The following is a 24,231-nucleotide window of genomic DNA, read 5'->3' as shown; positions in this document are numbered from 1 at the left end:
GGCTGCCCCTTTCCCTACAAGCCGGCTCCTCTGCGACGCACCCCTGGAGCCCCCACGCTCGCAGCGACAGGGTGGCGGGGGTGAGCATGGGGACGGCTTTGGCGATGGGAAGCAGCACCTGGGCTCAGGGATGAGTCACACAAGCCCCAAGGCTGAGCCCCACTCGGGGGCAGAGTTCTGGGCCCTGCCCAGGCCAGCCACGGCCCTAGCTGGGCACACAGGCCATGCCAGGCTGGCGATGTCCAGGCTGAGCTAACACCATGTGCCCCCCTCGTGCCACGTGGGAGCCCCTCACAACAGCTGCTCATGGGGAGCTGAGAGGGGTCAAAGGTCAGGCTCAACCTTTGACTCCATGCCTATGAGGCCGGAGACTTAGCCTGCCTCATTGTTATTGGTTCAACCGCCTGCCAGTCTTTTGAATGTCCCAGCTGATTGGTGGAGTTTGAAAACCTTCCGCGCCTCTCCCCGCCTTCCTCGGCGTGTGAATGGCTGGTTTGAGCCTGGTCGGCGTCTTGTGATTGGTGGAGGGTGCCCGCTCCCCCCCCCCGTCTGCACGCAGTCCGAGCGGCGATTGGTGGGGAGGGACGGAGCTGTGCGAGCTGATTGGCCGAGGGCTTTGGGCGGGCTGGACGGAGGTTTGAAGGGCTCCTCGGGCTCAGCCGTTAACGGACTTTCTGTCAGAGCGCGCGGGACCGATCGAGCCGGGCTGCCGGGAGTGACCCGCCATGGAGCTGGACGCGTCCCTGTCGCCGCTGAGGGTGGGTGGATGGCGGGGGGGGAGCCCCGCGCCCCTCGCCCCCGGCCGGCTCTGCCCGGCCCCGGCTAACGGCCGCGGCCGCGCTTCTCTCTGTCCCCCCGCAGCCCGTGCACGAGAACCCCAAGGTCGGCCAGGGGCGGCCGGCGGCGGCCGGGAAGCGGTTGTCGGTGGAGAGAATCTACCAGAAGAAGACGCAGCTGGAGCACATCCTGCTCCGGCCCGACACCTACATCGGCTCCGTGGAGTTCGTCACGCAGGTACCGGGCCCGGGCGCGTCCCCTCAGCCCGTGGCCCAACGGCGGCCGGGGCGGGGCGGGGCGGGGCAGCGCCCGCTGTTGTGCAGCGCCGAGCCCCTGGGGCTCAGCGCAGAGCCGGGGCCGCCGGACACTCAGTAGCGAACCGCGCCTGTTCGCGCTGCTCGGTGCCTGGGCAGAAACGGAAAATCATGAACGTGTTACGAGCAGCACAGAGCCCGTGGCACCTCCCAGACTAGCAGACGTGGGTGAATCCCGCCTTCCTCCGCCGCAACACGCCTGCTAGTCTGGAAGGTGCCGCAGGACTCTGCTGCTTTCACAGATCCAGGCTAGCCCGGCCGCCCTCTGAGCATTAACGTTTCAAGCACAGTTGAGAACAGTCTGGGTGTGGTATATAACTGCCGATCAGGAGATCAGTGAAGACCGTGTTTCTTAACTTTATTTCCAGCAAATGTGGGTTTATGATGAAGATGAGGGCATCAGCTGCAGAGACGTGACTTTTGTCCCTGGGTTGTATAAAATCTTTGATGAAATCCTAGGTAAGTTGAGAGATGGCAGTTCAGTTGCTAGCAATTTATTCCACTGAAAACAAACTGTGCATGCTGTATGTGTTAAATAAGAATCCATGCACAAGTTATGAAAATTTTGGTTATCATTTGACCAGCTCTGAGGTTGATCAAATAATATCCATTGAACAGTTTGATAAACAATATAATTGTGTTGGGTAAAAATGAGTGTAATGTATGATAGTAATTTAAAATAGTGTTTCTAAATTTGGAGGTCTTGAAAGGTGTCCTTTGGAAGAATGCCTCTTTGTACTCCTGGTGTGACTCAACTGAAAACGGTCTCTTTAACATGGAAAATCTGTGGCGCCCAACCTGATTTTCAGTAGCTTCTCTTCCTCAATTTGTGTACACCTCTGCTCAGATATAAGGCTGTCCTCGGGAGCCAAAAAATCTTACCACGTTTATAGGTGAAAGCGCGTTATATCGAACTTGCTTTGAGTCACCGGAGTGCACAGCTCCAGCCTCCCAGAGCACTGCTTTACCATGTTATATCCACATTCATGTTATATCGGGTCGCGTTATATCGAGGTAGAGGTGTATTTTGTTCTCTTGAATACTCTGGGTTTAATTTTGTTATCAGCAGCTCAAATTTAAGTGTCTCATCTGCGAATGTAATTTGGTAAATTTAAAATCCTTTCTCCATTTTAGTCAATGCTGCAGACAACAAGCAGAGGGATAAAAACATGTCCTGCATTAAAATTACAATTGATCCGTAAGTCTTATTTAATTTTTCAATGGTTTCCCATCTCCTCAGGTGCCAATATGGGGAAAGTAGCTCAGCATTCAGGGACTCAAGGATTTTCTCCTTCCGATGCTGTTCTTAGAGTGGCATAAGTAAAGAGAGCTATATGTTGTAGCCCATTGTTTCTCAATGACTGGCCTGACCGATGCTGGTCCCTGAGATCTCCCTGATACAGGTTAGGAAGGCAGCAATCCAGTCCCTGGTATAAAAAAGATTGAGAAACACTGTTGTAGCTCACCCAACTTAGACCAAATGTAACTCCAGCTCATCAAATACCAACCAACTGCGAAAGCTTGTGTTTTCCCTAATCTGGTTCTCCCACAAAGTGGTGATTTCAGGTAAATTCTCCTGCTTTTATCCTTTATTCTCTACCTATTTTGCCCTTTTCAATATATTTCACACACGCACCTTTTTCTCACAGAGCACAAATATTTGGCATGTTTAATGTCATCAACTGTGTCTGCACATCTGAGACTACGGGGTTTTAGTTTACTTGTGCTCCCTCTGCCGACTGTTTCTGCAGTTGCTGAACAGAAACTTTGCTTCTGCCAAAATGGTGGCTTTTTTCCCTTAGCAGGAGATGTAATTGAAAATATTGATTAGATACTTTGAATCCAAAGAATATTTCACACTAGATAAAAGTTTAGGGTAGGTCAAATTTGGGCCTTAAGGCATTTGGCATTTTGGTAAGACTTATTAGTAAAGTAAAAGTAGTAGCTATAAATCAAGAGAATTTAAATGTATATTGCCAACTGATTTGGGCCCAGAAATCTGACCTATGTTAGTATTGCCTTCAAAGAGCATTTTAAAACAGACTTTTAAAAATGACTGACCAATCTACACTACTAGAATCCAAAGCTTGGTGTTTCCCTGTCATTGAAAAAATTAGTTTATTTCAAACATCTAAGAACAGGGAGTGGTACAGAACAATGGCAAATAAAAAGCTCTTTGTTTTAGAGCCCTTTATGAACAAATGAGCTACCAAAGGGATTTGAAAGACTTCATATGACATTTTTCATTCCACAAGTAACACAGTTCAGTCAATTTCACGTTTACATGAAAATTTTTTTCCTTCCAGGGAGAATAATACAATCAGTGTATGGAACAATGGGAAAGGTATTCCTGTTGTAGAACATAAAGTGGAAAAGGTCTACGTACCTGCTCTTATCTTTGGGCAACTATTAACCTCCAGCAATTATGATGATGATGAAAAGAAAGTCACAGGTAGGAGATTGTCAGAAATTCCATATATTAGGTGGGGAAATATTTTTTGTGCAGCCTGATCACTGAACTACCCAAGTGTGTGTGAACAAGAGTTGGCAGCAGAAGATCAAAAGCCATCCAGATTTAGTTATTGGAGGCTTGTTCTGAGCAGCAGTGAAACTCACACGTCCTTCTCAAGTGTCACTGAACCACAAACTCAGTTTCTGCTGGGAGTGCTTTTCAGAGGGTTCTGAATGTTCAGTTATGGTAGGCACTCTTCCAATGAGCAGAGCCACCATTCTTCTGTAGCAAGGTGTCACAGAGTCCCTAGGCAATGCTCTGAAACTGCTCCCTACAAAGCCAGTCAGGACTATGGTGAAGTCTCTCTGTGAGCAGACTGTTTTCAGGGCAAGAAGTTCACATGGCTTCCACTTTCCTGGGTCTGACCTTGGAGCATTCAGCATCCTCTGCCCCTCTGTGCGCTTCCTACAGTGAGTCCGCCCAGGTGGGGTCCTGGGGAAGCCACAGGGTCCTGCACCCCCACTTCGCAGTCAGACGTGACTCTTAGCCAGTCAGTAAAACAGAGGTTTATTAGATGACAGGAACATGCTCTAAAGCAGAGCTTGTAGGTACAGAGAACAGGACCCCTCAGCCGGGTCCATTCTGGGGGACAGTGAGCCAGACACCTACATCTGCACTTCACTCCATGTCCCCAGCCAGCTCCAAACTGACTCACTCTCCAGCCCCTCTTCCTCTGGGCTTTGTCCCTTTCCAGGGCCAGCAGGTCACCCGATTCCTTTCTTCTCCAACGCCTTTAGCTATCACCTTGCAGGGGGGAAGGGCCCAGGCCATCAGTTGCCAGGAGACAGAGTGTCGGCCATTTATGTACGCTGGCCCTTTGCTCTGCAACAATTACACCGTCTTATCCCACCACCTAGAGACTTGAGAAATGCACAGGGGAAACTGAGGCACCTCTACAGTATTCAGAGGAAAAATAAAGAACAGTCCCACTTCATCACACAAGGGCTCTAAAACACAGCACCGTTGTCGTTGTCACTGCTGCTACCCAGAAAGCCGTGGATTTCTTTCTCGTCAATAGACACAGGGTAGAAAGGAGGATCAAAAAACATAATAATAATAATTGGAGGAAGAAGAGTGGGAAACTCCTTTCAGACAACATTCAAAAAGAATTTGAATAGAGCAGGAGTCCCCAACGCAGTACCCACAGGCGCATCTAAATGCGCCCGCGTCCTGGCCGATGATCAAGCATCTGCCGAAATTCAGCGGCATTTTGGCAGATGCTCAACCGCCACCCCAGTCCTTTGGCACCTGCCAGACGAAAAAGGTTGGGAACCACTGGAATAGAGCAATGGTTCTCAGCGTGTGGTGCATGAACCTCTGTGGTTCTGCGGACTGTCTTAAGATTTCCAAAGGACTCCACACCTCCATTTGAAATCCACAAATGGAAAAAATGTTGAAAACTGCTAGAGTAGAGTGCTCCACATTCTTGCTAATGTAGAAATGGGGGGCTCCAAATTTATCAGAGACCCGCTGCCTATGATCAGTACTAAAAATTGAGCTCCAGAGCCACATTAAAGGAAGGGTATCCCAGTGTCCCGCTTTCCAGCAGATAATGTACTGTGATGCGGAAAAGGCCAAATCCCTATGAAGGATCAATGTTCCAATGAAACAGCCTTAAGGTTACTTACCAGGTACACAGAACAGCTTTGTTTTCTATCCCACATTTTGGTCATACCAAAGTGCCTGAATTCCTATTAAAACACACTACACTTTTTAAAGGGTTTATCATAAAAGTAACAACATGAAGATGATTGCTTTATAATTCCAGGTGGTCGAAATGGTTATGGGGCCAAATTATGCAACATATTCAGTACCAAATTTACAGTGGAAACTGCATGTCGTGAGTACAAGAAACTATTTAAGCAGGTATGGATGATCTGCATGGCTTCAGTTGCTTATTTCAGTAGGATGTAATTCTAGAGGGGTAGATTTTTGAACACTTGTCTTCAATTTGCTCCCATAATATGTGGCTGCAATTTATATTATTTAGATCCAAGTGTCACAACTGGGGTAAATTTGGCCAACAGTCAGTCACTGTACTGACCTGTACATTTAATTAAGTATTGTCTGAAAATCCCAAATCAGCTATTAGAGTAAGAATAAACGGACCAGAAAAAAAACCCAAAAAATTAATGTTCAGCATATAAGGGAGTTTTTCCCTCAATTGTTAGAGTTTATTACTAAGTTTATCTACATTTTAAAAAATTCAGCTACCTACTCATGTATTTGAAATTTGCATCTTATCAAAGTTTTCTTTCCCAGACCTGGACTGACAATATGGGAAAGGCTGGTGAAATGAAACTGAAATACTTTGATGGAGAAGATTATACATGTATCACTTTCCAACCTGATCTGTCTAAGTTTAAAATGACAAGTCTGGACAAGGACATTGTGGCACTGATGTCGCGAAGAGCGTATGATATTGCTGGGTGCACAAAAGATGTCAAAGTCTTCCTAAATGGAAAGAGGCTGCCCGTGAGTGACTGTTCCAAAAACATTAATTCCTATATGTTTCCCTTCCACTTAAGCTGTGAGATTTTTGTCTAGATAATGCAAAAACTTAAAAATATTATGCAATGTGGGAATGGAGTTCACGGGTGACTCTTGCATGTGCTCTGAGCGGGAGCATTTGAACCTGTTGTCAACAAGCTGCCTGCATTTATCTCTGCAGGTGAAAGGATTCCGTAGTTATGTGGACCTCTACGTGAAGGACAAGGTAGATGAAACTGGTAATGCACTTAAAGTTATCCATGAGGAGGCAAATAATCGCTGGGAGGTGTGTTTAACTTTAAGTGAAAAAGGCTTCCAGCAAGTTAGCTTTGTCAACAGCATCGCCACCACAAAGGTAACTTTCCTTTACCACATTTAGACTAGCTAATGGTGGGCTTTGTTACTAATTTTGTCGTCTATCTTGGCATTTTTCATGTATATAATCAGTGAAAAATCATTAGTTTGCCTAATATGCAAAGGCTATATGTAGTTGTAATGCTTATGGCTGGTGACTAAAACATGCAAAATAATTTCACCCTTTCCCTGAAGCTTGAGCTCATATTTGGTCCTTTCTCTCTAGGGTGGCAGGCATGTTGACTATGTAGCTGACCAGATTGTAAATAAACTCATTGAAGTTGTGAAGAAGAAGAACAAAGGTGGAGTTGGAGTGAAGCCATTTCAGGTACAATCTCACGATTTGCATGGTGGAAAACCAAACCGCAATACTACTGTGAACTGAAACAACAATCTAGGATACTGTTTGTTACATTCATTTGATCACTGATACACCCGGCTTTTTTTTAACTACGTTAGGAAATACTGCAGGTAAAGTGCATTAAATATAGAAGTCAGAGTTTCCAGTTTTAGTCAGCTGTCTGCCCTTTATTCAGCACCTGGGAAAAATAGCTTTGGCTGACACCCTCTGGAGTCAGAACACAATAATGTGTTTAGGGCAGTGTAGGGTGCACAGTGTATACAATGTCATTTCAGTTTTAGTGGGCCCAGTTAGAACTGAACTGCACTAGGAAAATGACTTGCTGGGAGAATATCTGTGTAGCAAAACAGCCAGTGATTTTCTTGACAATCCTAACAAATCTAAAATCAAGCATGAGTGTTCACTGGCTGTCTCACCTACTCTCATCTTAACTGGTACTGCTGTGAAAATGCCCTTTAATTCTGTTCAATCCTAGACATCTAGTAATATTTTTTTTAAAAAATTCTTTACCAGTTGGTACTTGGGCAGATTCTACATTTCAGTGTGTAATGCTGGCAGATAATTTGAGGAAGCAGCTAGGAGTGACACTAGTAGAATGAGATGCGTTTGTATGAGTTTGTCATGATGGTTAAATTTAATTACAGGTGAAGAACCACATGTGGGTTTTTGTGAACTCCTTGATTGAGAACCCAACCTTTGACTCTCAGACTAAGGAAAATATGACTCTGCAGGCAAAGAACTTTGGCTCAACTTGCAAACTGAGTGAAAAATTTATCAAAGGTGTAAGTATTGAGGTGCAGCAATTACATGCCAGCTAGAGGCATCTGTGAAATTGCCTCTTAAATTGAATGTGTTGAATATTGTACATATGAACTAATTTCAGTTTAAACAATGAAAAGGATATAACATGCCATAGTTAAGACAACTTCCACAATTGGCTCTTCTGTATTGCAGGCAGTCAGCTGTGGTATTGTGGAAAGTATCCTAAACTGGGTAAAGTTTAAAGCTCAGAACCAGCTGAACAAGAAGTGCTCAGCTGTGAAACACACCAGGATTAAGGGAATTCCTAAACTGGATGATGCCAATGATGCTGGTAAATGTTTTAGACCATTTCTAAGCACAGTCATCTCATTCAAGCACAGTAGCAAAGTCCTTATCACAAACAAAAAAGAAAAACTGTTTCCTGTCCAGTCATGTCATCTACAGGAAATTATTTAAACTGAGAACAGAAAAATTGTGTGAAATGTAGTTTATATTAAATTTTCTCTTCTTGAAATCATAGACTTTGGCAACAAGTGCCAACTGCTGTCCAACGAAATCAATGTGCATGTTAAAATTACTCATTCCACAGATAGCACGTTTCCTGAAAGTATATAAATGCTGAGTTGACTTTTTGAATCAAAATGTTGATGAGGAATGAATTGCTTTTCTAGGTAGTAAGAATTCCACAGACTGTACACTTATCCTGACAGAAGGAGACTCAGCCAAAACACTGGCTGTTTCTGGTCTGGGAGTGGTTGGGAGAGACAGATATGGAGTATTCCCCCTTCGTGGAAAAATGCTCAACGTACGAGAAGCCTCTCATAAACAGGTTTGTGGGAATGCCTTTGGAAACAACTACTTCCTAGAGACATGGCATGCTTTAAGTGTAGTGAAATATGCTCTGAGCTGAGACTATTACACTCTAGTTGGAAACCTAGTGTAATGTAACTATAGTAATGGCATCTTAAATAAATATTTGAGGCTATTCTCACCATCAGCCTGTCTTGCAGATTAAGGAGCAGCATTGACAGATTTAGAAAGTGAGTCCTATCTAGTGCTTTGCCTAAAGGATAGAGCTGTGATCTGGAGTGTGAAATCTGTTTGAAACCTCTTAGAGTAATTCAAGCGCTAGACATCAGTTTGAACAATAGTACATTTCAAAACAGGAAAGAGACTCCATGAGAAAACAAAGCACAGTCAGCAGGGCCTGCCTGACCCAGAGCCTTTTCCTTCGTTTTTCTGAATTACATGAACTACTACGTGTGTCCTGGAAAATAAGTCCTTGTTTGGTGCAATCTTTTTTCAGATAATGGAAAATGCTGAAATCAACAATATCATCAAGATTGTGGGTTTGCAGTATAAGAAGAACTATGACGATCAAGAATCGCTGAAGACCCTTCGCTATGGAAAAATTATGATTATGACAGATCAGGTTAGGTTCACTTAAAGATCAATATTTCTAAAATCAGAAAAATTACTAAATTACAAGAGAAAATGTGGCTAGCAGATAAAGCAGGGTGGATCTGCATTGCTCCTCTGAGCACTGTTTTACCTGACTGGTTATCTATGTGTTCTTATCACACTCTCTTAACAGTTTTCCACTTTGTACTGGGGCTACCATACTTCCTTCTCATAACATGAAACAAAATAAAGCAGTGGGAAATATCTCCACCCTCTGCTACTGCTCTGTAGTGCTGAGCTCTGTGCCAAGCAGATTGGGAAGTCTGGAAAGAGACTAGCCCCCGGATGCCCTCTGTGGCCAAGAATGGTCCTTCAGCATTTTCCCCATTTCTTGGTTAAGTTCCATGCTAAAATCTGGAAATCATAGTCTGCTGTCCAAATAGTCACACAGGTTGGTTTCCATAAGCCGGATCCTGGGAAATGCTGAGAGTCAATGGGAGTTGAGGGTGCTAAGCATCTCCCAAGGATTGGATGGTATACTGCTAAGTTAAGGAGCACTCGCTTTCCAGCATGCCTCTGGTTAAAATCGGCCTTCTGAAAAAACTGTTTCAGGATCAAGATGGTTCGCATATCAAAGGCTTGTTGATTAACTTCATCCATCACAACTGGCCATCTCTTCTAAGGCACCGTTTTCTGGAGGAATTTATTACTCCCATCATAAAGGTAAAAGGCTTCCTAGATAGTAATCTAAACAAGTAGAGGAAAGTGTTAGTCTGGAGCTACATGTGGTTTCACAATCATAATTTTCATTCCCTCTAGGTTTCAAAAAACAAGGAGGAGTTTTCATTCTACAGCATTCCTGAGTTTGAAGAGTGGAAAAACAATACTCCAAATCACAAATCCTGGAAAACCAAATACTACAAAGGTTTGTCGTAAACCCTGTGTGGTAGTGCTCAGAGGCCAAGTAAGAGCACTCTCATTAACAGATAAATATATACAGGAGTGAAATGTAAGTGCTCTAATATAGCATAATAAACCACTCTGGAGATGTGCAAAGGGGAGCACCTAAAAACCTATGTTAAATGGGGTGTCACTTAGTCTGTTTGTTGAGAAAAACACCTCTCCAAATGCAGCCATGATCCTACAGGTATCCATTCTCCAAGTGTCAGTCCTATCTGCTTAGTTCACTGGATTTATTCTGGCTGTCCACAGTGCAGAGCCAGTAGAGATTTGGAAGTGATCCGTTTTCTTCGGCTCTACTGATGGCAGTGCATGCTGAATTCTGATTCCAGAATCTTTTAATGCCAGTTGCCTGATGCAGAACAAAGCTGCCTGATCAGAAATTAGCTTCAGCCTGCAATAATAGCTTTTGGCATTTGTGGAAGTCATTGATAGACTGTAGAACTTTTCTGTGTGTGGCCTTCTGTTTAACTCGTGGATTTCATGATACCTTACATTTGTGCACAAGTACTTTGCATTTCAAAGGTAGTTTGTTTTCATAAAGGCATTGCAGCATGTCATCAAAAGTTTACAGAATATACCTTGGAGGTTAAAGACTTCTTGAAATATTTCTTTAAGCTGTAGCTTAATTTGTGCAGGATGTTATTTGGACTCACTGGTATTGTCTCTGCAGGTTTGGGTACCAGCACATCAAAAGAGGCTAAAGAGTACTTTGCAGATATGGCAAGACATCGAATTGGCTTCAAGTATTCTGGTCCGGAAGATGATGCTGCGATCACCCTGGTAACTAGGAATACCTGAATGAATTACTGGCTTGTTACTACTTTTAGTATTCTGTTACTTAGTGTGCTGTCGTATTTTCTGTTAACATGGTCTGAGGCCTTTGCACATGAGACAAAGTATCTTTGTTAACACTTCCTTGTTAACTTGCTCTACGCCAGTCATGATTTTATAGACCTCTATCATATCCCCCCTTAGTCTTTTTTTCCAAGCTGAAAAGTTCCTCATTATTAATCTCTTCTCACATGGAAGCTGTTCCATATCCCTAATCATTTTTGTTGCTCTTTTCTGTACCTTTTCCAATTCCAATAGATTTTTTTTGAGATGGGGCGACCAGATCTGTACATGGTATTCAAGATGTGGGCATACCATGGATTTATACAGAGGCAATATGATATTTTCTGTGTTCTTATTTATGCCGTCAAGGTTTTAGTTAGGATTAAGAGTAAATTATTGCATTTACTATGCTGTCAAGCCAGCCTGTTTAGCACTTGTTGGTCTTTGTTCTTCTGGTTCACGTCCTCCTGCATACTGCTTTCATTGACAAGAGTAGTCCCCTGCAGGGAGGCCCAGTAGAGATGGTCTTAAACTTGACTCTTCATTTTGTGAATTTACAGGCCTTTAGCAAGAAGAAGATTGATGAACGGAAGGAATGGCTGACTAATTTCATGGAAGGCAGAAGACAACGGAAGCTACATGGTCTGCCAGAGGTGAATGGTTTTAAATACTTTGAGGAACGCAATTTTCCTGTCTTTCCCTTTCCCCGGGGCTGAGTGCAGTTTCATTTTGGTATATTAGAACAGTGTATAATATAGATTCAGGGAGCCGGCCAGTAGGAGATAGGACAATTACTGTGATGTTTGCAGGATACTACAGATCAGCGTCTTCCTGCCCACTCCTCTCAGCTGGTTTGTGTAGACTCAATGTCAACTGACCAGTGATTAAGTTGATTTGACATAGAACACTTAACCTGGGAATAGCTTTATAAGTAGAGAAGTGGTAAATGAAACTGGATTGTGGGAAGTGGAATTTCATTTTTATAGTGATGGCGGGAAGCTTTTGAAAATGGCAGCACTACAGCTGGATTCAACTAGCTATATAAAACAGACTTTCATTGTAGCAAGGCCATCTTGCTATGACAGAAGATGTGGGTACGAGCTCTTTAAGGCAACGTTAAACCTTTTTTTGTCTTTAGGATTTTGTATATGGGAAATCCACTAGTTATCTGACATACAATGACTTCATTCACAAAGAGCTGGTCCTGTTCTCAAACTCCGATAATGAGAGATCCATTCCTTCCCTTGTTGATGGTAAGTCACTCCTAGATGGTAGGATTTTTAGTATGTTCTGCCAAGAAGTTAGCATTTGAATGCCTGCATGCCTGTAAGGGAAGCGATATATAGTCTGCTGGCGTGAGTTCAAGACTGAGAGTCGGGAGTTCTGGGTTCTGTTCTCAGATCGGCAGCTGATTTTTTTTTTTTATATCCGTGGGCCAGTCTGTCTGTCTTTCCCACTATAAAATGGTGACTAATACCCACCTCTTAGGGGTTTAAGTGCATAAATAACTTTGGGGGGCTTAGCTGAAAGGCACTGTAAGTGCACAGTATTGTAATGATCACTAAGGCAAATATCATTTTCCCAATAAAGGTTTGAAACCAGGTCAAAGGAAGGTTCTGTTCACGTGTTTCAAAAGAAATGACAAGCGAGAAGTGAAGGTTGCTCAGTTGGCTGGTTCTGTGGCTGAGATGTCCTCCTACCATCATGGTGAGGTAAGAACTTACCCTGAACAAAGTTGAGGGGAAAACTATTGACTCCATATTCAAGAAACTCCTAGCATGGGGGAAATAGTGAAGGTAAAACTCCCAAACAGAATGGATACAAGTTAGTTTGCTTGGTTTTTGTGTGTTACACTCTGAATTTAACCGTAGGTTGTTGGATCAGTCTACCCCGCTTGGGTATTCTGTCAAGTGCTGCCTTTGTAAACTGGGCTAGTGACAATCAAGGGATACATGTAGGCTGAGATTTTTTTTCAAACATGCCTAATTGTCATTAAAGTGAATGAGAATTGGGCACTGAAATCCCCTAGATGGCTTTGAGAATTTCAGCCTTAATGTCTTGCAGCTGATCAATGGCGAGATGTACTGGTGCTAGCCACAGAGGAAGATGTCCATCCTACTTTCCTGTTGGGCAAGGTGGGGATTAAACCGCCATTCCTAGAATGAGTGAAGGGGTTTGATAGATGTTGCAGGGCAGTCCAGGAAGTTTCTTCTGCCTCCTCAACTTGGGACAGAATAAAGGAATGTCTGTTCCTAAGGATCTGAGATTTAAGTTTTGATAGTGGGAATCAGATATCTTGTTTCATCAGTTTCCATTCTTATTGACTTAACTCTGCCACACTCACCTTCCATCCTAGTCCTGCCTTTCCCTGTGCTTTGGATGACTTGATCATGCAACTCTGTCCTTTTCAATTTTGCACCCTACGGTTTCAATTTATGTTTTCATTGCAGGCATCACTGATGATGACCATTATTAATTTGGCTCAGAACTTTGTGGGAAGCAATAACCTCAACCTGCTACAGCCCATTGGTCAGTTCGGTACCAGGCTGCATGGTGGAAAAGACTCTGCCAGCCCTCGATACATCTTCACAATGCTCAGGTCAGTAGTAATGGCTTGTCAGATTAGCATTTGGCTTGACTTAGATGGCTGCATTTGAAGATTGTCTCTCATTCTAGGTGCTTGCTGAGCAGTGATCAGAAGACATTCCTTTTTTAGCTCTGACATCAGAGCCTGTCCTTGCTACCCTAACACTTCCTGCTTTTACTACTATCCCTTTTGTTATGTGTCAGCATCCAAGTGAGACTACTTGGAATCACACTTATTTGGATTCAGATCAGTTACACTTTGCTATTGCTTTCACACACAGTAGAGAGGAGTGAGATGAAACAAGGATGAGGGCAGGAGAGAGGAACAAGAACTGAGGAGCAGTGAAGAAATGAGGCTGTGCTTGTAGTGTTAAGCATAGTGTCCTTGTGGAGGTGCAGTTGTCTCTCTGACCCTGTAACGCCTTCTGTTACGCTGTTGTAAATGTGTTCCTTGAGTTCATACATGATTCTTGCTTTGATGCAAGGTGCCCCACGGAAGATGAAATCTTCCCAGGACTTCTGAATTTTGTACAGATCTTCTACATTTGGCCTGAGGTTCTGGAATTACTCATTTGGTCGTTTCTATTTTCTAAACACAAGAACTTAGGCCCAAATTCTCTCATCGTCCTTTCTAGTTCATTGGCGCGGTTGATCTTCCCTGCAACGGATGACAGTATTCTGAGGTTCCTGTATGATGACAACCAGCGCGTAGAGCCAGAGTGGTACATGCCTATCATTCCTCTGGTACTGATAAACGGAGCAGAAGGTATTGGCACTGGCTGGTCCTCTAGGATCCCCAACTTTGATATCCGAGAAGTTGTGAATAATATTCGCCTCCTGATGGATGGAGAAGAGCCCTTGCCAATGGTAAGTAGATCCATTAGGAAATCAGTTACAGCTCAGTCTTAAGAGTCTCCACCAAATATTGGCGCATTTATCAAAGTATAAGTTGAACCCAGTGTTCTTTACTATTTAGCTTCCTAGTTACAAGAACTTCAAGGGTACAATAGATGAACTGGGACCAAATCAATACCTGATAAATGGGGAAGTGTCTATCCTGGATTCGACAACCATTGAGATCTCAGAGCTTCCAATCAGAACATGGACACAGGTAGGAAATGCTAAATTGTCCCCAGGAAAGTATCTTTTGTCCCATAAAACAAAAAAGGGATGGTTAGTGTTCACAGCTTTGCTGCCTGGGAGAATGTAGAGTTGACTTGTTTTAATTCTTTCCTCAGACCTACAAAGAGCAGGTGCTGGAGCCCATGTTGAATGGCACTGAGAAGACTCCTCCACTAATAACGGACTATCGAGAATATCACACAGACACCACGGTCAAGTTTATAGTGAAGATGAGTGAACAAAAACTGGCTGAGGCAGAGGCAGTTGGGCTGCATAAGGTCTTCAAACTCCAAACAAATCTCACATGTAACTCCATGGTACGTGCCAGCTCTCTGTAATCAGATTACCACTAGGAGTCTCTGATTTAAAGGAGTTTAACTGAAAAATCTAATTTAATCACAAATGCTTGTAGCATTTTTGAATGAAGACACGAAAGAGACTGACAGCAAAAATATCCTTCCAGATGAAACCCATTCACTTCACTTTTCTACCTTGCTCTTATGTTGCTATCTTAAAGTGCCATTCCATAAATACACTTCTACCCCGATGTAACGCAAAACGATATAACACAAATTTGGATACAACGCGGTAAAGCAGCACTCTGGGTGGGTGGGGCCTTGCACTTCGGCAGATCAAAGCAAGTTCAATATAATGCGGATTCACCTATAACACAGTAAGATTTTTTGGCTCCCAAGGGCAGCGTTATGTCTGGGTAGAAGTGTATCTTTGGAAAGTCAGGGTGTACCCTGGGATATCTGGGGCAGCGTAAGAGGGTATGGATTTGGTTGTCATACTAGAGGTGATCCTAACATATTGTATAATCCACTGGAGGCTCCCACGCTGTAACAATGCCAGCACTGACATTAGCATTACATGATGGGGGTGACAATGTAATGTCATGATGCAACAGATCCCAAAGGGCAAAGTTTTAACCTTCAAACAGCCCCATGGGCCTGTAGCATTTTTCTAGGAGCTTTGAAATCCTAAAACTGCCTCTCCTGGTTGGTGACTTACACAGAAACGTAGAAGAGTTGGGCTGAGAGGGACCACAAAGGTCATCTAGTCTAGTAGTTTTCAAACTTTCTTTTCTGGTTGACCCAGTTGAAGAAAATTGTTGATGCCCACAACCCGATGAAGCTGGGGGTGAGGGGCTTGGGGTATGAGAGGGGCTCAGATCTGGGGCAGAGGGTTGGAGTTAGGGCTCCCCCAGCTCCCATTGCCCAAGCTGGTGCTTGAGGTGAGGGCAGCGCATGGCACACTGTGGCCTCCCCACCTAGGAGCCAGACCTGCTGCTGGCCATTTCCAGGGCGCAGCACGGTGTCAGAATAGTTGGGAACTAGCCTGTCTTAGCTGGGCAGCACTGCCGACAGGACTTTTAACGGCCCAGTTGGTGATGCTGACCGGAGCCGTTGCAACCCAGTGCCTTACATTCTGCAACCCAGTACTGGGTTGTGACCCACAGTTTGAAAACCACTGATCTAGTCTATCCCGTACGGTGAGGCAGGATTAAGTATACCTAGGTCATCCCTGATAGGCCTGCGTGCAAGCTGGTGTAGTGTGTAAAATGACAGCTGTTTTGATTTGCATGTTAATTATAAGACAAATGTGCCCCTCTGTTTAAGTCAGTAGTTTTGAATGTCACCTGCCAGTCATAACTAAGACTTTGTCCTCTGCCCCAGGTTCTCTTTGACTCTGTAGGCTTTCTCAAGAAGTATGAGACTCCTCTGGATATTCTCAGAGAATTCTTCGACCTCCGACTCCAGTATTATAGTTTGAGAAAAGAGTGGCTTACAGGAATGCTGGGTGCAGAGTCTGCAAAACTCAACAACCAGGCTCGCTTCATCCTGGAGAAAATTGAGGGCATAATAGTGATCGGTATGTAGTCTCTGTGATGGCTTTGGGTTCTAGTCAAATGGCCTTTTTCAAGCCAGTAGACAGGCTCAGTGCTCTCCTGAGGGCTCTTATCTATTCAACTTGCCTTTAATAACTCATGCCGGAGCTATCCTCCCTTTTTGATGAAATGCCACAGGAAGCTGCTTCAGTCTGCTTAGTCTTGCCGAACAGAGGATTCCAGTATGCAGTACTCAAAATAGGAGATTACATAACCTTTGGATTGTTTATTCTGTTCAGAGGTTGAAAGATTTTCCAGCAATTGTTTTACAAAAACAGCCCACCAACTTCTGACCTAGTTGGGTTAAAATTGAGCATGGGTGGAAGTGGTAATATTTGCTTTTCTGTTTCTAATTGGAGCAGATGATTCTTGAGCCCAAGTTTTTTTTCCTGTATTTCCATGTTGAAGTTCAATGTTATGTTCTGACTGGAATTGCAACTCCCCAGGATTCCAAATGTAACAGCATTTGGGAGAATCATGAGCTAGGAACAGAAAACAGCTCTTCCAGGTCTCCCAAAACTCAAACCTCGATCACCTTTGCCATCTCTATCCAAAAGGATGTACTTTAGTGTGTGCACGTAACCAAATCCGCTGAAGATGTACATAGATACATTTTCCTAAAGAGCAATGCTTCAGAGTTTGTATCTAGAACCAATCTTGTTAAATGATTTTCTCCTCCCCTGAAATGTACCAAATACAAATATGCAAAGTCTTCAGGCAGGTGCCTTAATAAGCATTGTAGCAATTTGGCAGCCTGACAACACTTCTTGATCAGCCAGGGCTCTATATTTTAGTACCGCTGCTGGCTCATTTCACTTGTTACTCTGTGGTTCCTTTGTGGTAATGTTTGCAGTAGGGATGGAGAGATTATTTCGTAGGGTCCTGTGGGATGCTGAGCTGTTACAATCATGCTGAGCTAGTCTGTGACTCTTATCTGTGCCATCAGTGCTGGCCCAGGATCTGTCCCAGTTTTACAATTTCCTGGGTCAGCAGTAAATGGTAAATGTCATGCCCATTCTCAGCCAGTGAAACGCAAACTTCAGGGTTTCAGTAACTGAAATTTCTGTTTACAGAAAACAAGCCCAAGAAGGAGTTAATTCAGGTCCTTATCCAGAGAGGGTATGAATCTGATCCTGTGAAGGCCTGGAAAGAATCTCAGCAGAAGGTAACTTTTCTATCAACTTCTCTTTTCCAAATCAATCTATCTAGTATCTGAAGACCTCCCAAGGATTTAAAAAACAGAAATAACTAACAAATGTGCTGTTCCTTTCTAGCACATAGGTTTAAATAGCCCATTTGTTAGTGCATGGGGTCCTTTTTGGGAAAGCTAAACCCAATACGAGCTTTGTAGTTAGTTCTGAAGGTGAGGCCTCTTTCATTCTTGTTTCTTGTGGCACTGAGTTCCATAGTCTAAGTCCAGTTGAGAAAGTTGTCTCAGAGCACAGTCCTCCTCTTTCTATGGAAACTTATTTATAGAAGTTGAGGTTCTAAATCTCTCTGTAGGATGCAGAAGAGGAAGAGAGTGACAATGACCAGGATAACGAATCTGCTGCAGCCTCTGGCCCAGACTTCAACTACCTGCTAAACATGCCTCTCTGGTACCTGACTAAAGAGAAGAAAGATGAGCTCTGCAAACAGAGAGATAACAAAGTATGTTGGTTGGTTGTGTTCTTCAAAAGCTAGAAAGCAAAGTGGTGTTTAAATTCAAATGAGCAACTAATGTTTTCTGATTGGCTCATTCTAGGAAACGGAGCTGGAAAATCTAAAACGTAAGAGTCCCTCAGATCTGTGGAAGGAAGACCTGGCTGCCTTTATTGAAGAACTTGAGGTATGTAGATGTTCAGTGCAGACAGCTATAAGATCTTGATCTGCTTTGTTTCCATCACAGAAACGTAAAGAATATAACTTGAATGTGCCATATGAGCCTGATCTCTCCCTAGCAGAGGTGTAGGCCCCAGCCTTATCCATCTTACTGGGTGGGACAGGGTGTCCCTGCCCTGGGGCAGAGCCGGAACCAGCAGAGAGTCCAGCCAGGAACAGTGGCTGTTGGAAGGCAATGAGATGAGATGGGACTTTGGGACAGGTGAGGGAATGCCAGAACTATGAAGTAGTCAGGGAAGGCCTGGAGCAGAGAGCTTGTTGGAGGAGGATACTGCAGACAGTGATCAGACTGTGTCCAGATCGTAGTCAATACTTGTGCAGCTTTGTACTGACCTGGCCTTTGTCCATTTCAGTTCTGGTTGCTCTGCTGTACTTTTTACCAATTCCTTCTATTCTCCGAGCAGTAACTGGACCTGCAGCTGCGGCTTAAATAGTGCCTTGCAAATAGACAGATCTGTGGAAGCTTCACCTCATCAGATGATAGGAAATGCACCATAGAGTCATTAGAGTCTAGAGTCGTTCACCGAGTATCTGCAAAGGGTTGTGTTTCATGGTAGAACAGGCATATTTTCCTTCAGCTCACTGGTTTGGTTTTTCCAATCACCTCTGCAGGTTGTGGAAGCCAGAGAAAAACAGGATGAGCTGGGTGGGAGAGCTGGCAAAGCTCTCAAAGGGAAAGGGGGGAAACTGAAGGTGAAGAAGCTGCAACTGGCTGAAGTTTTGCCCTCGCCACATGGCAGAAGAGTTATCCCTCGAGTAACTGCCGAGATGAAGGCAGATGCGGAGAAGAAGACTAAAAAGAAAATAAAGGTAAAACGAAACACTTGAAAGGACTCTTAGTTGGGATCCTTCTTCATTCAGCCTTCCCTTTGAAATTGCAATTTTGGGTAGGTGAACATGGCCCTGCACAGCAGACGCCTGCTACGCTTCTGTGCAGAGTTTAGGGGTAAGCTTGGATGATGCTCTCCAGGCCAGCAGAGAATAGAACCTGTCCCTGGAATCACTGGAAGACGTGTTTGAACTGGTGTATTCCACTGAATAGGAACCCTGTTAGAGACACGTGCTGCAGGCAAGTTCACCTCTTCAAACTGGCATTTGTGTTTCCAGTAATATTATTTCTGGTCACTCAATGTATCATTGCTGTGGGTATTAAAGTCCAGGGCAGAGTTTTGCCTATGCTGTACATTGTTCATTTAAACCAGATTCGACCTTTCCCTACAGCTACTTGTAGTTATACAATTCAGCCAATCACCACCTACAAAAACAAATTATCCCCTCACCTTTTGTTTGCCCTGTAGCTAATCTCATAGCTCCTTCCCACACAGCCTGTTCCCTCAAACAGATGTTCCAGCTAACCTGCACTCTGTTTTTAAACACACCCTGCCCAGCTCTGCATCCCCCCACACCCTTCCTGGGATGCCACTGGGACATAAAAAGGCAGCAAAGCTCTGGCAAATGGGCAGGGCAATGTTTTTCTGTATTTAATGGTTGGCTCTTGCTGTTAAGCAAACTCATCTGCTTTGAGAACGATCACACCTGATTTGCTTTGGCTGCTCTGAACCAAACCAGCAGTTTATTACTTCATGTACTGTGATGTGATATTTAAACTGCTAGTGCATCCCAGTAAAAATGCTAATCTCTTTTATCTGTATTCAGCCATTTTAAATATGGAAGAACCAGGCAGAGCTCTCACATCTCTTTGTATCTTTAGACTGAAAAAATGGAACTTGAGGAGGATCAAGAAGGAAACTCGTCAGAAGATAAGAAACCTGCAAATCTTAAACAAAGATTAGTAAAGAAATTTAAAACTGAGCAAGGTAAATATTTTGTACATGTAATCCCTTCAGTGGAAAATGAGGGCTGTTCTGAATTTGGTTGTATGAACATGTCCGGGAATGGGAGGTGGAATCTGGGACCAGTATGCTCAAAAGAATTAGGTGAGGGATGTGGAAAATGATCATTGTTTGGAGGCATGACCAGAATGTGTCTCCTATGTTAAAGCCAGAACCCACTTTGTTAGGTGCTTTACTGCTGACTTTAACTTGGACTTTGAGTGCACAGTGCACACGTAGATTAGCTGATACCTCTGTGCGCATCCAACTCTTTCAGGTACTAAGAAACAGTCCACTTTGCCATTCAAGCCAATAAAGAAAGAGAAGAAACGAAATCCCTGGTCTGACTCAGAATCTGATTCAGAGTGTGATAGTGAGGTGGCCCCTCCCAGAGAGAGACCGATTCGCCAGACAGCAGGTGAGCAATGCCACATGGACCAAAGTGGGCACTTAATGAAGGGTGAAATGGGACTTGAATCCGTGAGGCTTGGCTACACCAATTATAGAGGCCCCATAGTCAGATGATCCCAGCAAGTCGTCATTTTTAAGCTGATCATTTATCATGTTATACACAAGAGCTAGTTAATTCCATTATGCAGTCACACGTCGCAGCTCTGTTGGTCACACCTCTGGTGTACTGGGGCAAAAATGAAGGGGTAGTAATCTGAGTAACCCGAGAAATGTGGCTATTTAGTTTAACTGCTGCATAACTATTTTATAAAATCAACTCTTTTGTTGGTTAGCAAGCCCAGATCTGTGCCCATTACATTGGATTCTCTCATAGGCGCAACCTTCAACATCTGTAGGTAAAATATGACACAGATCATTGAGATACATGCTACAAAACCCATAAAGAGATCTGATGAATTGTACAGTTAACAGATGAATTGCCTCTCTTTCATTTTGTTAGCAAAAACCAATTACACATTGGATTCGGATTCGGATCTCACTGATGCAGATGGGAATCCTCAGTCTCAGGAGGTCAGCGACGAGGATATTGTCTCAGAAGCAAACTCACCGGGGAAGTCTGCTCCCAAGGCCAGGGGGCCCCCCAAGTGAGGATCTTTCTGTATACAGTGGCTAGAGCTGGGGTTTGCTGCGTTATGCTCAGTGGTTTATATTGGATAACAAGCTACATTTTTTTCTTTGTGGATGAATTGTTTAATACGTGAGTTCAAAAATATGTTGTGGGACTGTGTTCTAGGAAAGCCAGTGAAAAGGCAGCTAAAGAAGAATCAAAACCACAACAGGTGCAAAGTGCTATCTCTAGTAAGTATATGCCCTGAATGAGATCTTTGGTTGCCTTAATACCCTAGTCTGGTTGAAAGCATGCAGGCACCCTGCAGTGTTTTGATACGTGCTAGACACGGACAAAGCAGAAGGTTATAACAAACTGAAAAATCTCCTCATTGTGAGATGTTATTAGGAAGTCAGGAGAGCTGGCCTCAGTGAGCTGCTTTATTCTAGTCTGGCTCTGCAGGTCAAATCGACGTCATGATTAAGCCAGACCTGAAAGTGGATCTTGTTTTTACAGTTCGAGTGGATCAGAAATTAGCTCATTCCTGTCACGGAGTCACTGGGCGATGCTCTGGAACTGCTCCCCACAAAGCCAGGCAGGACTTTGGGGAGCCGCCTCCTACCTTGGAGCAGATTGTCTCCAGGGCAAGAAGCTCACATGGCTTCACCTCCTGGGTCTCTCCTTGGAGCATTCAGCATCCTCTGCCCCTCCGTGCTCTTCCCACAGCGAGTCCACCCCAGCGGGGTCCTGGGGAAGCCACAGGGTCCTGCACCCCGACTTCGCAGTCAGACGTGATTCTCAGCCAGCCAGTAAAACAGAGATTTATTAGCTGACAGGAACACGGTCTAAACCAGAGCTTGTAGGTACAGAGAACAGGACCGCTCAGCCGGGTCCATTCTGGGGCTCAGCGAGCCAGACAACCCTGTCTGCCCTCACTTCCCGCCCCCAGCCAGCCCCAAACTGAGCCCCCCCCCCAGCCCCTCCTTCTTTACTGAGTTCCTTTCCTGGGCCAGGAGGTCACCTGACCTCTTTGTTCTCCCACACCTTTAGCATCCCCTTGCAGGGGGGAAGGGCCTGGCCATTAGTTGCCAGGAGACAGAGAGTCGGCCAGAAACTGAGGCCCCCACACAGTATTCAGAGGAAACATTAAGAACAGCCCCACTTCGTCACAATTCCAGTCTTGTATTTAGAGTCAGACTGAAATAGTAAGAGCCTGGCCCTTGAATTCGCTGTTGATTTTATTTACTCAAGTTCAAATCCAGGATACTGATTATGAAAATCTGAGTCAAACTTCTGCAGCTCCTTCTGTCTCTGCCCCTCTTGGTAAGCCGGGAAAAGCTGCACCCAGAAAACCTGCTGTGGGCAAGAAAACCACCAGTGCCACTAAGGGTAGGTGAAGTTCAGTCTTTCAGAGCTACAGAAAATCATTACAGTTGTTTGGTACTGGTTACTGATGTATTTGGAAACAATGGTGAGCCCAGGTATTTGCCATTTAGAGGCCAGGGTGTTGACTTGAGCTTTTAATTATTTTGAAAAGGATCTGGAGTTTATGGCAAAAGGCCTCTTTAGTCACTGTCATTTTTAAGGAAAAATTCCATTTCTGGGCATACTACTGTGTGCTCTTTCCATCTCTGCTTCACGCCGCGTGAGAGCCTAGAGCCTGAGTCACGTGCTTTTAGGGTGAGCAGCTGGATTGGAAGCAAGAAAAGAGAAGGCTTCATAGAGGTCACTGCATGTCTGTCCTGTGCATGAGGGAGCCAAGCAGAGAAACGGGGGCGTGTGACATCACCACGTTTCTGCTGGAAATGAAACTCGCAGGAAGCCAGTAACTAACCCAAATGCTTATCTGCAGCTGTTGCTGTTTCAGATACGCAGCCTTCCATCGTGGACGTTCGAGCCAAGAAACAGGCAGCACCCAAGTCCTCCAAGACAGCAACAGCCAAGGCAGGAAGTTCAGACTCCAGCATTGACACAGCAGCCCCTAAGAAGCTGGCCCCCGCCAAGGGGAAGAAACCCACCGCCAAAAGGAAGCCAGCCTCAGACTCAGATTCAGATTCTGATTTGGGGTCAAAGCCTCCAAAGTCATTTACAGTTAAGGTTCGTATTGTGCCCCGCACCAGGCACAGAGAGGTGCCCCCTGCCATGCCTCGTTTGGAGAAGGCAAGGGCTCATTCTGGGGCATCGAGTGTAACTTCAGTCATTCTAGTGGGACAGGGGCTGTAGGAGCCCCATGTCACACCTCTGCCTGCTGCTGGCCTTGGGGCGTGTGGCCAGAGGAAAGCAGGTGCATTTGAGATGCTGCTAAGCTGCACCAATCCCAAAATGCAGTTTTGGTCCCAGGCATGAGCCTGGGCGCCAGCCCTGGGACCAGGGGAGTGCAAAGAGCAGCATCCTTGTATAGCCGACTTGCTCTGGGGACTCCTTGGCCCTGGCTCTGGCCCAGTGACTAGAGAGGTGTCAGATGCTACATACCTGTTTGTTTTCTTCCCCAGAAATCCAAGGTGGAAGACGAGAGTTTTCATATTGACCTAGAATCTGACTTGGAGAGCCCAGTGGCGCCTGCTCCCTGCACAAGGCCTGGCCGTGCCCGAAAGCCCATTCAGTACCTGGAAGAGTCCGAGGAGGAGATGTTTTGAGTTTTAATATGAAGATTTTAAAGCGCTGCTGTCCTTCTTGATTTACAAACTCGTTCTTGGAGCAAAGCTCTCAGCAGGTGCTGTTGATTCTCCCCAGAGAATTGCAGGTCTAAGGTCCAGGAAATTGTTTTATTGACTAATTAGTGCTTGCCCAGAAATGTGCCGCTGCATATGAGTGCTGATCTCATTCCCCCCCCACACACACCCGGGTTAGACGATTTCCATTTGTTGGAACAAGACCCTCTCCAGCAAGAATCAAGCAGCAATAGCATGTACAGTTAGTGGGTGAGAATCCTATAGCCAGTTAGCTGGAGGAGCTAATTTCCCTGGCCTTTCGTGGTCATTTTAGTGCAGAAGCAGACTTTTAAGCCCACCAAATACCTTATCCCTTCACGTATGCTCCCTCCTCTTTTGATTGCCTTAAAGAAGCTGTAGAAATGTTTTACTGCAAGTCTCTAGGCTGAACAACCACAAGAGATTCAAAAACACAAGCTGCA

The 24,231-nt window shown here is 44.6% G+C and overlaps 1 protein-coding gene across 1 annotated transcript; it reads left to right on the top strand.

Moving 5' to 3' along the window:
- The first annotated feature begins 657 nt into the window (after positions 1 to 657).
- On the top strand, positions 658 to 24,231 carry TOP2A (DNA topoisomerase II alpha). The gene is made up of 35 exons (XM_050934753.1): positions 658 to 758; positions 862 to 1,014; positions 1,460 to 1,550; positions 2,226 to 2,289; positions 3,398 to 3,543; positions 5,372 to 5,469; positions 5,866 to 6,078; positions 6,275 to 6,448; positions 6,674 to 6,775; positions 7,453 to 7,590; positions 7,763 to 7,901; positions 8,242 to 8,399; positions 8,877 to 9,002; positions 9,584 to 9,694; positions 9,791 to 9,896; positions 10,605 to 10,714; positions 11,329 to 11,421; positions 11,907 to 12,021; positions 12,359 to 12,480; positions 13,219 to 13,367; positions 13,990 to 14,221; positions 14,331 to 14,465; positions 14,593 to 14,793; positions 16,156 to 16,351; positions 17,441 to 17,532; positions 17,871 to 18,017; positions 18,112 to 18,195; positions 18,861 to 19,058; positions 19,960 to 20,065; positions 20,358 to 20,498; positions 20,991 to 21,135; positions 21,285 to 21,349; positions 22,350 to 22,487; positions 22,966 to 23,195; positions 23,591 to 24,231. Exons 1-35 carry the CDS (start codon positions 726 to 728, stop codon positions 23,732 to 23,734), a joined length of 4,695 nt encoding a protein of 1,564 aa, XP_050790710.1. The 5' UTR covers positions 658 to 725; the 3' UTR covers positions 23,735 to 24,231.

This window comes from Gopherus flavomarginatus, chromosome 25 (genome assembly GCF_025201925.1).
Source record: "Gopherus flavomarginatus isolate rGopFla2 chromosome 25, rGopFla2.mat.asm, whole genome shotgun sequence".
Lineage (NCBI taxonomy): Eukaryota > Metazoa > Chordata > Testudines > Testudinidae > Gopherus > Gopherus flavomarginatus.
Note: the sequence above shows the minus strand (reverse complement) of the source record. Positions and strands in the feature narration are given on the sequence as shown.